This window comes from Cyprinus carpio, chromosome B8 (assembly GCF_018340385.1).
Source record: "Cyprinus carpio isolate SPL01 chromosome B8, ASM1834038v1, whole genome shotgun sequence".
NCBI classification, from domain to species: domain Eukaryota; kingdom Metazoa; phylum Chordata; class Actinopteri; order Cypriniformes; family Cyprinidae; genus Cyprinus; species Cyprinus carpio.
This window is the reverse complement of record NC_056604.1, coordinates 7,320,160-7,336,287: the sequence shown is the minus strand read 5'-3', so window position 1 is coordinate 7,336,287 and position 16,128 is coordinate 7,320,160. Positions and strand designations below refer to the sequence as shown.

The window sequence follows — 16,128 nt, the reverse complement described above, 5'->3', positions numbered from 1 at the left end:
GTTTCATACATTTTCAGTGAGGCCCTAAAATGGATGTTATAACCTATATGCCTTATTTTGTTGGACTTTTTTAATAGATGTTGATAACTTGGCCGAGACAGACTTTTTTTTTTTTTCAGGGAAAAATCTGCAGACTTGCAAAAATATTGTTTAAATAATGTGACAACTGTATAAAAAGATTGTGCATGTGCAGTTGCATGTGTCAGTGTTGATCAATGTAACGCTGACTTTAAACAAACTCCTTTTCAAACAGAGATGCTGCTTTTGATTAACACAACAGCAGGAAACAGAAAACAATGACCTCAAAATAAACCTCAAAATGTTTTTTTTTTTTTTTTTTTTTGGATGATACAAGCACATCTGCACTCTACATCTGTAAATCTCAGTGCAATGGAGTGGTCTCAGCAAAATACACGGGGTCAGGCAAGTGCAAGAGTACAATCTGTTCAAAAACGGTAAACACTCTATTAATCAGCCAGTATTTTAAAGAGGTCTGTCATGGCTGTAAGAAAAATGCAAGATCAAATGTGTTTTAATGTTTAATAATGCCACACGTTGTGCATGCACAATTAAGTAAACAGAATTCGCAATCGAGTTTTAAAGGTAGTTCACCCAAAAATGAAAATTCTGTCATTAATTACTCACCCTCATGTCGTTCCAAACCCGTAAAACCTTGGTTCATCTTCGGAATACAAATTAAGATATTTTGATGGAATCTGAGAGCTCTCTGACCCTCCATAGACAGCATTGTTTACGTTCAGCAGATAGTGCGTGCATGCTGAGCGTAAACAACACTGATTACTTTGATTGTGTTCTGGGATACTCTCCAAAATGGCAGAAGATGGTAACTCGGGGAGAAGAATTGCTGAATAAATTGTAATTATTGTTTTATTTGCACACAAAAAGTATTCTCGTAGCTTCATAAAATTACAGTTGAACCACTGATGTCACATGGACTATTTTACCGATATCCTTACTATGTTTTTGTGCGTTGATTGTGGTAGTATCCTTGCTGTCTGTGGAGGGTCAGAGAGATCTCAGATTCCATCAAAAATTGTAAAAAATTTTAATTTTTTAATTTGTCTTCCGAAGATGAACGAAGGTCTTAAGCCCTGTTCAGACTACATGTTTTTTGTCTGTTACAGCAGTCACTGTGTCACATTATGCGATTTTGACTAGATAAAATATTTTTGTGTCATGGGTTCCAAACATGCCAGACTACATGTTGCTTCCTGACCAATCATCGCGTGACTTCCGTAAACAACAGCGTCATTGGATACCGAAGTTGTGTGTTTTGTACTGCTGTGTTGTCCTAGGAAAAGCAAAAAAAAGAAGTTAAACTTAACAGTGGACAAGTTCCTGGCTTGCTCGAAGAGGACAATATGGGATGTCAATCCTCCAAAGAGAAGAGATTCTGTGCTCCTATTGGTCAACGTAATTGACCGTACGCAAAGCAAAGTTTTAATACTATTTGTTTGTTGGTTTATGTATTTATTTAATATGCAGGGACGTGCACAGATGTTTTGAGGGGCTGGGTCTCAAGTGGAAAAAGGGCACTTCTCATATTTATTTTTTCTAAACAAAATGTTAAATATATTAGTGGTTCGCGATATTGACAAAAAATATATCTAGATATTTTCTGGGATTTTATCGTTAATGATTAGACAATATTTTGCTGAGTGTGTTATTGTGCTGATATCTGATAAGAACTACCGTGGACAGCTGACTCCTAAAGTTTTTTAATATTCTTTTCTATTTTGTGTGGTGATCAGTTCACAGCAGTGAAAGAAATTAATATTTTCCAATAAGTTTAAATAGATTTTTTTTTTTTTACCTTTTATAGACATTTTTACCTTTAAAAAGCCATTTTTTTTTCTAAAAGTGTGCATCATCTTCAGTCAAATTCTTAAATTGAATCAATCAAGAATAATAAGTAATTTGGGCTGTTACCAAGCAAACGAAATCAGTATTGACAAAATTCATCTTTGCAATGCAGAGGAAACACAGAAGCTGCATTAGAAGGTGCATTTAGATGCATTTACACAGTGTTTAATGCAGGACATGAATGCTTTAACCTGCAGTTACAAATGTATGAATACTGTTTTGATATCGTAAACATATAACGTTGAATACTGATATTTGAATTTTTTTTTTTTTAATGAAAAGATATTTTAAATGTGAAATTAAAAATTAAAGCAAGTCACTGTTAATAAGTGAGTAATTGCGAATGAACCGAATCCTTTATTCATTCAGGAAGGAAACACCATAATGTTGCTCAGAGATGCAAACTGGAATAATATTTCTTAGCGAAATAGAGAGAGAGGGGGGAAAAACAGTCAATACTGTGTCTAGGGTAGCCTATATGAAATTATATAAATATATATATATATTTCTGCCTCCATATCTTGAATTTTGTGATCATTCTAAATGGATTTTAATAAACTGAATCATGCAGTGAAAGAACGCGCACTGGCTTAACCGACTACTAGAACATTTCCCGACCCGACCTGATATTTAGATTTTTTTTGTTTATTTGATTGACAGGGAAAGCTGTGCGTAAACAGAAACACACGCACACATACAGATATTCATATATAAATCTCTCGAGGAAGAAAAAGGGCATGTGCTCAAGACCCCTTTGATGTCTTTTATGTGTGCGCGTGCATGTTAATATGTACTGTATGTATGTAGGTACAACATGTATGTAGATCAAACAGAAATATTTGTCAACATAAGCCTATTAAAGATTTAACAGTAACCTACGGTGTATTTGTAACTTTTCTGCTATTCACAAAATCAGAAAAAATCCTTGATATAGGCTCCAAATGCTCTTAACTGTCAGCTCACTCATGTGCTCTCTGCTCATTGTGATTCGGACATGTTCGCTTTCCGGTTGAAAGAGTCATGGAGTTGTTCACTCGATACCGAATCCTTTAGTCTAGTGCGGTGAGCGAATAGTTTAGTGAACCGGTTCTAATGATTCATGGAGACGATCCGATTCGCTCATGGATCGGACATCGCTAGGGAGGGGGGCGGATTTCAGGAGCTCTCCACCACAAACGTGTGCTTACCACCACAGGAATGAAGCAAATCAAACGGACGCCCAGCACACAGTTATTTTGCATAACTTTATGGTTTATTATCTAAATCAGCGTCTTTTTTGTTTCTCATAGACTTAACAGGGAAAGTTTTATATCTGAGGAGGAATACCTGCCAACGAACGGAACGCATCATCCGCAAACCGTCACACCTTCGCCTCAGTTGAGGAGATCGGATCTGCTTTCGGACTGCATTTTCTTGTTTGTTTCTTTTTGAGGGTGAGGGACAAGTCCCTTGAAGTACGTATAATTTTCTTTTAAAAATGAGTTTTCAGTAGGTTTTTGCGGATCATCTTGTGAAGTAGTTTTAGTTCCCGTAGACTGTTGTGTTGTCTCCCTTTTCTCTTTTTTGGATGCTGGAATTTAAGACTCACAGTCCCGTTCTCTCCTCATGCCCATGAAAACAACTCTCGGATGGTAAGGATTCCAGAGAATGGTAAATGATCGATGGAAAATCATGAACAGTGTTTCAGAACTCGAGGATGGACAGCAGCATAAATCGCAGGTATGTTGCACGCGCATCACGTAGTGATCTATTAGACCTGTATATCGATACATTAGTGATGCTCAGGCAGGTCAAAAACTATAAATATGACCATATGCAGGTCTCATTGCGTTTATATAGACAGCAAACAAATTCCATGAGATATTACTCAGAGCTAAATATTTTGGAACACATGCCTCTATTGACAAATCTGGAACACGTCATGCTTGAAGAATAAACTATTTGTTTAAACAAATATTTGATTCTATCATAGTAAGAAACTGTGTTATTTGTCTTCTTGACTATTCAGTGTCTAATAACTAATTGCTTTGGATTTAAGGTGTATGACTACATATTTGATATATATATATATATATATATATATATATATATATATATATATATATATATATATATATATATATATATGCGTGCGTGCGTGTGTGTGTGTATATATATATATCATTCATAGAATAGAATAAAAGTTTAGACCATGATAATTGCACATACAGAAGAGAGTCCTTTAATAATAATAATAATAATAATTATAATTATAATATTGAAATATTCATATACAAGCAGCAAAATGGTCAGCACTGCATACTCTTTGTCAGAACATGTACAATTTTAGTGACAACAAATAAAATGTACAAAATTGGTGAATTTACAGAAGCATTTGCTATACACAATATTTTCTATGAATCACTCAAAATTATTTGAAAGCAGAAAATCCGTAAATTTTGCAACCAAAATATTGACAGATTAATCTGCTTAAAATAAGTTTATTGCTAGTAAAGAATAAGCGCCTTTAGTTCTCAAGCATTCAGAGTGATACAGTACCACTGTCAGATGATACCTTTCTCCATGCCCTCTGCACACGAGGGAATACATTTGTTTCTATTATGCAGCTCACACAGAACTAAGGGATTAAGCTCAGCCCCTCCATGTATGAGCGACTGCATGTCTGCCAGAAAATTTCACTCAGGAATGCTAGAAGTTCATGCATTCACTGCAGAGAGAGCACATCACAGATCTGACGGTGGAGCTCAGCATGCTGAAGGGTGTTGCATCTTTGCTTTTTTATCTCTCACTGTCTATTTCAAAGCTTGTTTGAAAACAAATCTATATCTCGCCACTGCCTACATTTCACAGCCACTGTAATCTGCTGCGAGCATTTATGGGGAAATGTACATAACTTGCTGTTTATAGCAATCCTGATTATAGAGGTTTAAGGATGGGATCACAGCCGTAACAGCTGTTTATTACTGCTATCATCCTCACTTGGCTTCCTCTAACCTTCTCTCAGTGGGGGTGTGAAGTGTGCATAATACAATGCCCTTTCAGGAATATGTCAAGCCCTGCTTTTGAATCGTCAACATCAACACAAGCCGCTTGTTCTAATGGCACTTCTTTATTTGCCCATCTTGTGTAACTGAGTCATTTTAACATGCAGCACAACTGAAGTGCCGTGCCAGTTTATCAAACTGCCTGGGCTTGTTTGCTTTGTGCTGCATAAGTTATTTTAGGTCTTGTTAATTAATCAACGTGAATTTGTCTGCCATCCATTTCTGACTGATGTTTATTAATAAAATATTCACTTGGGAGAGAGAAAGACAGAGGGAGGAGGGGTGGGATCTCATGGGATGAATAAAACTGTTCACCTGCTGTGCTGGAGTGTTCAGACTTTGATGGACACGATTTGTAATTTCTCGTGCGGCTCTTTGTGCCTTGAATTTACAGTTGAGAGTATAATAAGTGAAGCCTCTGGTCCGTTGCGCAGTGGTTAAAATAGGCTTAAGGGTCCTGTGAGACAGGCGTACAGGTAAAAGAAGGATTTGCATTTTTTAGCTTTTCTTCAGCGAGGTGGTGTGTGTGTGTGTGTGTGTATTATATAATGGCCTAAGGAGTCACGGTAAGATAAGTTGCAGGCAGTAACATTATTGTATGGTATGGTCAGATGGACTCATTAGCTCCTTGTTCCTGGAAAATTTTTCATTGTCTGCCCACCCATGTTATTCTTTCAGGTCTGCTCCTGCAGACACACACGATCACACTCTGGAACAAAACAGCTGCAGTGTTTTTTAAAACTCTCTTTCCGTCATTATTTACCAACCTTCATGTCTTTCCAAAATGGTATGATATTCTTTTTTTATTTTTATTTGGTGGAACACAAAAATAGATGTTTAGAAGCCATTTTTGTGTACAATTAAAGTGAATGTCACCAAAATTACCTTAAAAAGAGCCCACACAAATCATGCACTATAATCTACAGGGCTGTTCATGCCAAGAATGATAACTATATGTTTTAATAAACATTCTAAATCTATGTAAGTAAAGGTTATTTATTGTCATCTGTGGTTCCATGAAGAACCTTCGAAGTGGAAAAATGTTCTTCAGATGGTTATGTTCTATTCTTTGTGTTTTGAAAATAATGGTTCTTTGGGAAACCCAAAATGGTTCTTCACTGTGAAAACCACCTTTTAGAACCTTTATTTTTAATAGTGTATGCCTATACCACAGCTATAATTATAATGAAAGAGAGGAACGATATTGTTGATCGTCCAGCTGATAAAAATGTTTATCAATCAGCCAATCAGAATGGAGCTGGATTTAAAGAGGTCCAGCACTTAAAGCGACAGACAAAATCACTGCAGTTTTGCCCTTATAATAACTAAATGTAATTGTTCATTGGTGTGGACACTAATATAATTACCATTTTTGGTATGAACAAGCTTCAAGTCTTGAATCTTAAATCGGACTCACTCAAAGGTTTGCGAAAAGTTTTTGGTTTTACTGTGTCTTTTACCTTTTTTGTGATATGCCCAATTTGGATGTTCTCATATTCACATTACACAAGTGAGAGCAGATTATAGAGAATTGATCATATGCCTTCTGACTTGGACTATCGTGCACGGTATGTATGGAGTGCTGTTTTTATGATGCTTCATGAATTTTTATGTTGCCATCTTGTCATTTCTGGAGCTTGACAGCCCCTGGTCACCACTGACTGTCATTTTATGGGAGAGAATAGCATGAACATCCTGCCAAACATGTCTTTTCCTTCTCATTCGGGTTTGAAACGTCATGAAGGTGAGTAAAGAAGGACAGAATATCCGTTTTTGAGTGAACTGTCTGTTTCTTTAAGCTGCTACTGTATTTTTAACCCTGGAAACTGCAGGCTAAAACATCTGACTTGTTCTTCAGAGCAGGTAATTGATTTGCTTGTCGGCTTTTTGACTTACAGGCATTTTACTATAAAGTGCTGGAGGGATTGAGGATTTTGAAAGCTGTAAGAAACATTTGCCATCCTTTAGAGCTGAAAAAATGAGCAGTGGCCATTTAAACTTGCAGACTTCATCTCAGCACAGGATGATAGCAGCAACCTGAAGTTTAATAGGGTTTTATCAATTCATTTTCCTCTCAAATGTGTCAAGCTGCTTAAGTTGTGGAAGCTATTAGGATTTGCGAAGTGAACAGACTTGCTGACAGCCTGGGTAGCTTTTCAACAGGATGGAGTGTAGATGTGGAGGAACCCCAAATACTTTATCTCTAGAGTTAATCTTTGGAGAATCTGCAAAGTCGTGTCCAGCCGTTGTCTGCTTTCTGTCCAGCAATTCCCCAATCGGCGCACACAGCAATTCAATGCAGCCAAACAAAGACAATGTGAGAGATGTTTACCAATTGTGTGCTGGACACAATGGGGATGGAAAGTCCAAACATGTGGGCCGAAATTCATTTCTTCAGGATGCTTGTCAAACACGGCGCTGCCAATTAAACACTCCTCCAAAAACCTGGAAGCCTGCTGTTCTGTAATGAAAGCTGTAACCGCATGACTGAACATAGCCATAATGTGTGTACTTGATAAAACACTGGATACCTAAAGTGTCCCCTAGCTTAATAAGTATGCTGCGCCGACTCTAAAACACTTCCCGTTTCATTATGTTGTGATGCTCATGTGCTTTTTCAGCCGTATTAATGACAAAACCCTTCTCAAAGCCGTTTATTTCCTCTCACTATAGTACTTATGGTATTTTATGTTTGATTCAGGAAAAAAATGGGTTTAAATCAATCAGCTGTAGCTCAAATTAAAAAAAAATATCCTTTAAAACCCCTTCACTTTCCATAGTTGTGGTGTTTCAGTGTTTATTGCAGCCATGGCTGCAAATTCTATCAGAACTTCAATCCTATCCTTTCAACCATACCTTATTTCTTGTCAATCCCTCCTGTATGCATAATAAAGTCTTCTGGCCTTGGTTGTAGCACATTGACAGTGGATTGATGTGAAAGCTATAAAGTCCCTGCAGATATATGGTTTTCCCTTCTCTGCTGTTATCTGTGCTGGATATCCATCACAGGATTGTGGGGCTATTTGGGGGCGTATGAATCCTGATATATGGAATCTCACGAGCAAGGGTCTCGCTCTAAGAGTAGTCGTATAATTATAGGCCATCAATGGCTCTCCTAGATGGCGTCCCTATATCAAACTGTCATGGATAATTTTTTCAGTGTGATGGAGCGAATGTTATTTGGTTTAACCTCTGACATCATTCGGATGATCCCCGAGGTGTCTCTTCCTTCTCACCTTCAACAATAAGGAATGATTTTCAAGATGAGGTATGGGAGTAAACAATCTAATTTGCTCTGGGTCAGATCTGTTGACATTTTGCAAAAGCCAATTTTATTTAATTCAGGACTATAGAACACACCTTTTGGTATTTATCTTGTGTTTGACATTTCTGCTTCGCTTTTGAGATTAAACCCATTTTAGTCAACTTGAATGAAACAGGAGACGCTGTGCTCAAATAGCTTAAAAATATGTGGACATTGTCGACTAATTTAAATTCATTAAACAGTTGCACTGCTTTTGCACACTGTATATTTAAATGCAAAAACATGCATCTTGTTAAATTTCTCAATGGAAAAGTGCAGCATGCATAGTGTGTTCAGCACTTGCAAGGGAGGGCAGGACAAGATTTTATTACAATTTCAAAGTGCCACTTTCATTCTGCAGCACAATGTAACTCTCACCAGAGCAATGGACATAGTCAGTGATGTTGCTTGACCAGTTGTGCTCAAGAGTCAGCAGTTTTCACAGCTTTTATTTTCGGTGATTTGTGCTATTTTTATTGACACAGGCAGTAGAGGGGTGACAGGGAATTAGTGGGAACGGGAACAGGAGGCAGACCTGGATATCCCATGAGGACCACAGCTCAACTTGTCTGTAGAGCATGTGTGTGTGCTGCTAGGCATGGCATTTTTATGTAACATTATATATATATGAAGAGTTCAGATGCAAAAGCCTCTAAGTGCCGACTGAAATTTTCATCAAAATGAGTAGGTTCAGTATTTTTACTAAAGTGAAATAACTGAACAAAATTATAGGAACCTGATAAAAATGCTAATTTTAGAAGAAAATTTCAGACGTCACGTAGAGGCTTTTGCATCTGAATTCTTCATATATTTTTTATGACCAAATTTTTTTTTTTTTTATTTAGGTATAGCATATACCTCCTGACACCGTCACTATGGTCCATAATATTTGTAAATATATATATATATATATATATTAGTGTTTTAAAATTAATTTATATTAATTTATTTTTTCTTTTTAAATTAATAGTACTTAGTTTTATTTTATAGCAAACAAGCTTATTTTTGCATGAAAGGTGTGCTTTTTAAAAAAAAAAAAAAAGAATACCACTTGAATATTTTGCAATAATAATTCAATGCATTTATGTACTGTTAAATCAAAGGCCTTGAAACAGAGCAGTGTTAAATGGAATAATATGATGCATTGCGACAAATACAAAATAGAACATTACATGGTATCAACACAGTTATCCAATCCAATAAACAGCCACTTATGGTGGAATAAATACAAATGGAGTGACATTTGCTATATTATAATGAGCAGGGGAGTGTGAAAATTATAGCCACAAAGCCTATTAGTCCAATGTATTAGAGGAAAGATAATCATATAAAGCAAGTGCTTAAGGCGGTCAGTTCTTAGTTTGTTGCCCGGGGAATAAAAGCTGCTTTTAAATGTTGTGGATTGTGTTATTAGGTGACAGAATCTCCTGCTGGAGCCAATTGGGGGGGGACAGATTATGATCTAGGTGGATTGAATCTGGCAGTGTGAGGGATTTGTGCGTGACATTGGCTGGCAGAGAATTGTTCAATGTATAGGAAGGTCAGAGCATGCAATTTTTGCTGCTGTTGGAATTGACCCTGGAGTGGCCTTCCACTCGTGCACTTTTGTATAGCAGTAACAGACAGTGATAGCACAGATAAAGATACTTTCTCTTGTGCTGTGATAAAACCGCATGTTCCTTTGCTCATATTGCACACGGTCTGCAAGGGCTTCACAGAACGGATGTGCATCTGTTGTCTTTATCGGGATGTTTCAGGTAAATTCATCTGAGACTTTTAGTGTTAAGCTTACTAAAACATCCACCAGTTTCTCAGTGGTGTTTCGTGAGGGAATTTTCCACGAAGGCTGATATGTTCATAAAAAAAATGAACAACGATAAAATAATCCAATTATTCAAAACAAAAAACAGAATAAAAAAACACTGTATCAATGTAGTCATACAGTATATATATATATATATATATCTTAAAAAAGAAAATTATATTTAAATTACTCAATGATAATATCATGTCAGAATATAGTCACAATAAACTTCATTTTTCTAAAAGTTTAGTTATAATATCATGTCAGAATATAGTCACAATAAAGAATATAGTCACAATAACAGAATATAGTTAAAAAATAAACTAAATATTAAAAAAAAAAAATAAACATTTATAAAAAAATTATAAAATGAAATATTCTCCTCTTACAAACCATTTCTACAAACCATTTTCACTTAATGTGTGTGTGTGTATATATATACTTGATTTCATTTTGACAATTTTTTTTCTAGCACACCCTCACTGTCTCCTCTTACAAACCATTTCTGCAAATCCTGTTCTGTTCATGTCTCTTAGAAGGTCTTTAGTCCCATTGACACTCGGGGCAATTTGTGGCAGTTGTGGCAGACAGTTCTGTTTAAGTATTCAGCAAATTGTTAAACTAGTGTCTTGCTATCATCAGTAAATGAAATGAACCTGACATTATGGCTTGCAGTCGTAAGTGAAATATTGAGAACATCTTGTGGTTGATTTGTAGGTCTGTGTGCTAATGAAGTTATATTGGCCATTATCACGACTGGTGGTCTGCTTCTATCGCTTCTGTCAGGAAATCAGTTTGCACTGGCTTTTCATTTGATTTCTGTACAAACGCTAATATAATTCTCACTTACAGTGATTCAGAAGCATGCAGGAGAGGGCGAGTTGCTTTCTGCCAGTCAACTGGTGTGATTTACAAACTGGATGATGTTTTAGGTGCTTTGGGGAAAGGGCAGTTAATGTGAAAGATCACCAGTCTTTTAATACTAAGTGCAAGTAACGATTTAAGACAGGATGCCTCTGCTTTTCTGATCTCCATTGCTGTGGTGGCCATTTTGAAGCTGAGTGGAGAGATGGAGATTAAACACGTCTGAAACAGGACTCAGCTGTTCGGAGCTCTGTGAATCCCGGAAGCCTTCTGCATTTTTAACCTCTCATGCCCATATTTTTCCCTCGGCAGATTGAACTAGACCTAGGGCTACACTACAGGGCAATATATATTGAATATTCACAATTTTATAAAGGTAGTCCACCCAAAAATTTAAATTTATTTACAAACCTTCAAGTTGTTCCAAACCGGTATGAGTTTCATTCTTCTGTGGGACATAAAAGACGATTTTTTTTTTAAAGAATTTTGGTAACCAAACTGTTGATGGTCCACATTGGCTTCCATTATGTTGAAAAAAAAATTTTTATGGGAGTAGTATTTTCTTTATGTTTGTTTTGTTTGTCAAATTCAGCAGAACAGCATGAGGGTGAGTAAATGAGGAGAGAATTTTCATCTTTGGGTGAACTATATCTTTAAGGATGATTGTGAACATTGCAATATTGTTAATGTATTTTTATATCATGACTTTTGAATTTAAGATGCATCATTATTTAATAAATATGATCAGACGTCCTTGTCTGGCACTTTCATAAATGTAAAAATATTAAATTTTTAGTATTAAATAAATTTTAGAATTAAATTATTTTTGTTTTATGTTAGTATATTAATATTTTACATAATATAGTAATATTGTTAAAATATTTTTAAAATCATAGTTTTGGGAAAACATGACTTGATCGATGATGACAGTGCAGCGTTAAACCTTTGCAGGGCCCTGGGCCAACGCAACTAGACCCCCCCCCCCATACTCCATATATATATATATATATATATATATATATATATATATATATATATATATATATATATATATATATATTGTGTGTGTGTGTGTGTGTACGTGTGTATATATATATATATATATATATATATATATATATATATATATATATATATATATATATATATATATATGCATAAAATAATGACATTTTTGTTAGATATATCACCCAGTCCTGTTTTTGTGCTTGTTTGCTCTCTTTTTGGTTCTCTGTTTTAAAGTACTGTGCAAAATCTGATCTTTCATTCTGCTTTTCAGGTTGTTAACTTGCATATGATGTGATTTTATTGTGTGGACAGAAATGATTGCTACACTATTTGACGTATTGTGTGCTAAGGCCAACATATGTTTTTTGACATCAATGATCTAGTGTTTTTTTAACGTCAAACAAAACTTTTTTTTTTTTTTTGGTAGCCAAGCAACAGCAGAACAATCAAATAATCATTCTTTCTCAAAATGACCTGAAGAGGAGATGATTTTCTGCAGATACGACAGTGTTGCATATAGATGACAGGGTCTACATTTGGAAAACTGGGACTTTGCTGACAGCTCCTTTTACTGTAGCTTGAAGCCATATAGAGAGGATGCTAATGGTCATTCTGCCCTGTGTAATGTCTCGCAGAACCTTATATCTAAGGCATTGCTTATTACGACATCCAGCTCTGCTTTCTGCCAACCACCCACTGACTGCACCTATAGATTTCCTGTTGTATCGCATTCAAGTTTCTCCATAACTTCCCCAAACCTTTGCTGTCAAAAGTGGCCAGTAAATAAAGCATTTAGAGATCTACCTCATCTATTTTAGCCTCTTGTAAACGTAACACTAAAAGCTGGCCAACCAACTTTACAGTGGCCACAGATATATCAAGTGTCTGATTGGAATGTGACACCTTGCAACATAACCACAACCTTTTTCAGTTTACTGGACTGAAGGAAAAATAATCAGAGTAACTTCGCCCCCATATCACATCTTACTGAAACATGGCACTGGCAAAATTGTTTGAAATAACAATTATTTCTTCCATCAGGGATTTCTGTAACGCCCCTGGAGGACCATAAAGTTCACTCCACTGGCTCTGTGGGTAGACATATATAAAGCACATATGATATATGCTCTAATAGACTACTGTATATGTTCTATATAAGCAGATATGGAGCATGAACCCCCCCCCCCCCCCAAAAAAAGTCATTATTTTTTTATTTAATCTTTGTGAAAGTTTCTAATTCTCCCTAAGGCAAAATTTTATTTGATAATTTTTTGATGAATAGAAAGTTCTAAAGTACATACTTTTTACTTTTTATTTTTACAATGTAAAACTCGGTACTTTTACCTTTAATCAATTTAATGTGCCCTTGATGAATAAAAATATGAATTAATTTGATAAAAAAGACAGTAGTGCGTATTTTAACATTTATTTCTAGACATGTTGCATTTAACTTCATTTTTAAAAAAAATGTTCATACTGTAATAATATTATGTTTATACTCTGTACATGTTACACAGTATTGCTGAGATCTTTTTTTACTGTGGGAAGTATAGGTCTGTAAAGATTATAATAACCCTTTATATAATCCTAATATAATATAATCCTACTTTTTGTGTTATGAATAGAAGTATTACATTTTGGAGCTCCGGGTGAAATGTTGAAAACCCCTTATGTAGAGTTATCAAGAGCTACTGAAAGTAATGAACAGTATTGGGGAAAGTTACTTTTAAAAGTAATGCATTACAGTATTGCATTACACTATATAAAAAAAGTAAATAATTGCATTACTTAGTTACTTTTATGGAAAGTAATGCATCAAGTTACTTTTGTGTTACCTTTTGTAACATGAGCTGGGATTTGATTATTTTTTCTTTAATAGAAAAAAACCCAAATGTTATATTTTGGTAAATGTAAAGACCTTTTCACACCAAAAGTGAAATTAATCAGCCTCAGCCTGAAGGAAGTGCCACTGCACCTCACTCCCAATGTTGCTCAACATGGGGACAGGAGAGCTGTCACTGAATAAATGGAAAAACAAAGTAACTTGCGTTACTTATTTGAAAAAGTAACTCAGATATTTTCTTGTAAATTTAAAAATAATGTGTTACCTTAATAGTTACAGTGAAAAAAAAAAGTAATTTGAGTATGCAACTTGTGTTATTAGTAATTTGTTAGCCCAGTTGTTAACACTGGTTATGTTCAAGTTCAAAGTTCGAGTTCATCACCTTTTTCTTCTGCCTAGAATAAAGACTCCTTTATCCAAATCAACCTCTGTATCAATGCCAATGCCAATTATCAGTTCCTCTTGGGAAATTTTGTCTTAAAAATTCAGAAATCGTAATTGTAGCATGGTGTGCATTCAGATGACTTTGGTCAGTAACGGGCAATTTCATATTTCTTTCGCTTTTTCAAGCCCCAAATGAGAGAGAATGTGCTTTATCATTAATCCTATGTATTAAAACATGATGCATTAATTGTGTAACTGACTTTTATATAGGTTTTTTATCATTTGCAACACTCAGTATGGCGGCTTTAGGAAAGGAAAGGATTTCTGCATGCAAAATTGCAGAAACAATCTGAAAAGTATAGTTTTTTCCAATTGGTGACATGTTATATAAAACATAATCTTGGCACACAGTTTGAGAGATTTTGGGGCTTTATTCAAGTAGGTAGGAGTAGTTCTTGTGTCTGCTTGGTATTGCATTGCTTTTTCTCTCAACATTCAGTGTTATCATTGAAAATTGTTTTGGAAACATTCTGTTTTGCCTTTTCAGTAAACTGTTCTGTGACCATTAATAGGACCATTAATGTTAAATGGCCCATTTGTGGAATGATTGGTCGGGTTGTGTGGATGAGGTTTAGCAGAATGCAAACAGAGAGAAGTGTCAGACTGCCTACAGTTTATGAAAATATCACAAGTGGAGCTGCTGTGTGATCCTGTAAATGGTGAACATCGAATGATGTTTTTGTCCAAATGTAAACCATTGAATAGAAATACTGTAGATCTTCATCTGGATTTCTGGACCATGCACATCAGTCACTAGGCGAACAAGTGGCATTAAATCAACCCGGACCACCTTTACTTTTACTGTGCATTTGTGTTGACATAACATCCCAGAGTTTGTGCATGTGGCTTGGGATTTCTGCTGGCTTTTAAAAGGCTGTTCTGCAGGTGCCATCACATCCTGGTGTGATGCCACCTGCAGGAGGCGCAAATGGATTTGACCTCTGCGGAGAGAGATGTTCATCGACTAACAGGGATTTTAGAAGCATATACCCATCATACTTGGAAAGCCAGAGATGAGGGGACGAATTATTGCACTCAGACACACACACAAAAACAGCTTCATACTTCACAACTGCTTTGGCAGCTGTCAAGTCACATCATATAAAGTGAGATGGAATCCATTATGGACAATCTAATTAGTTTCTGCACTGTGAAGCCCTAACCGGCTGTGTCATTTGAAATGCTCAGCACATGCCAGGATTCAAAACGCACGCCATTCAGGGGGTTTTGTGTGCAAATTACCGGCTAATTCTTGAAGGTCCCCATTTTGAAGCGAAGTGCATTTCGTGATGGTGTTCATAAGTGTGTGAAAGCTGCGATTTATTGAATGTCTATGCATAATACGCTGAATTTTAAAAAGATTTCCATTGGCAGTATCCTTCTGTTCTTTCTATTTTGGATTTTTAAAGATGTGACTTGAAAACATTTTGTCTGACCCTTACTATACGTTTTATGGAAATGTATCTCATGCTTCTTTCAGCGAGACATTTTCTCCCAGTAGTATTTCCTGCCACTTTTTCAACTATGGCTTTCTGGGGAAAAAAATGCCTCTCTGTAACAGAAATAAATGACCATTATTAAGCACCACAAGCTGCGACTTCCCATGAGTGATAGAATTTTTCCATTTGCTTTTTCTTTCTCAATTGCTGAGCTGAAACACTTCAAAGTCCTGCATCACCTGTGTTTTTAGAAATTGTGTGGCCTTTAGGATTTTATTATGGCATATAAGGGTAAGACCGTTATGTTTTCTGTTCAATTCAATTCAACTGAAATTGAATTGAATGTGGTTATAGAGAAAGACAATAAATAGATGACACAGCAAGTTTAAAAGGATAGTTCACCCCCCCCCCCCCTCAAAAAAAAAAAAACAATTTACTCATGGCATTATTTTATTTTATTTTTTGCATTTTTTCTCTAGCAGTGAATCGTAAAG

At 35.8% G+C, this 16,128-nt stretch overlaps 1 protein-coding gene across 1 annotated transcript in view; it reads left to right on the top strand.

Annotated features, from left to right (window-relative positions):
* The first annotated feature begins 3,019 nt into the window (after positions 1-3,019).
* Positions 3,020-16,128, top strand: part of LOC109051983 (fibrinogen C domain-containing protein 1-like) — a 106,574-nt gene continuing 93,465 nt past the window's right edge. The window contains exons 1-2 of the mRNA XM_042729438.1: positions 3,020-3,338; positions 3,521-3,603. Coding sequence (XP_042585372.1) covers positions 3,532-3,603 — 72 coding nt within the window. The 5' untranslated portion in view covers positions 3,020-3,338; positions 3,521-3,531. The remainder of the gene's footprint in view (positions 3,339-3,520; positions 3,604-16,128) is intronic.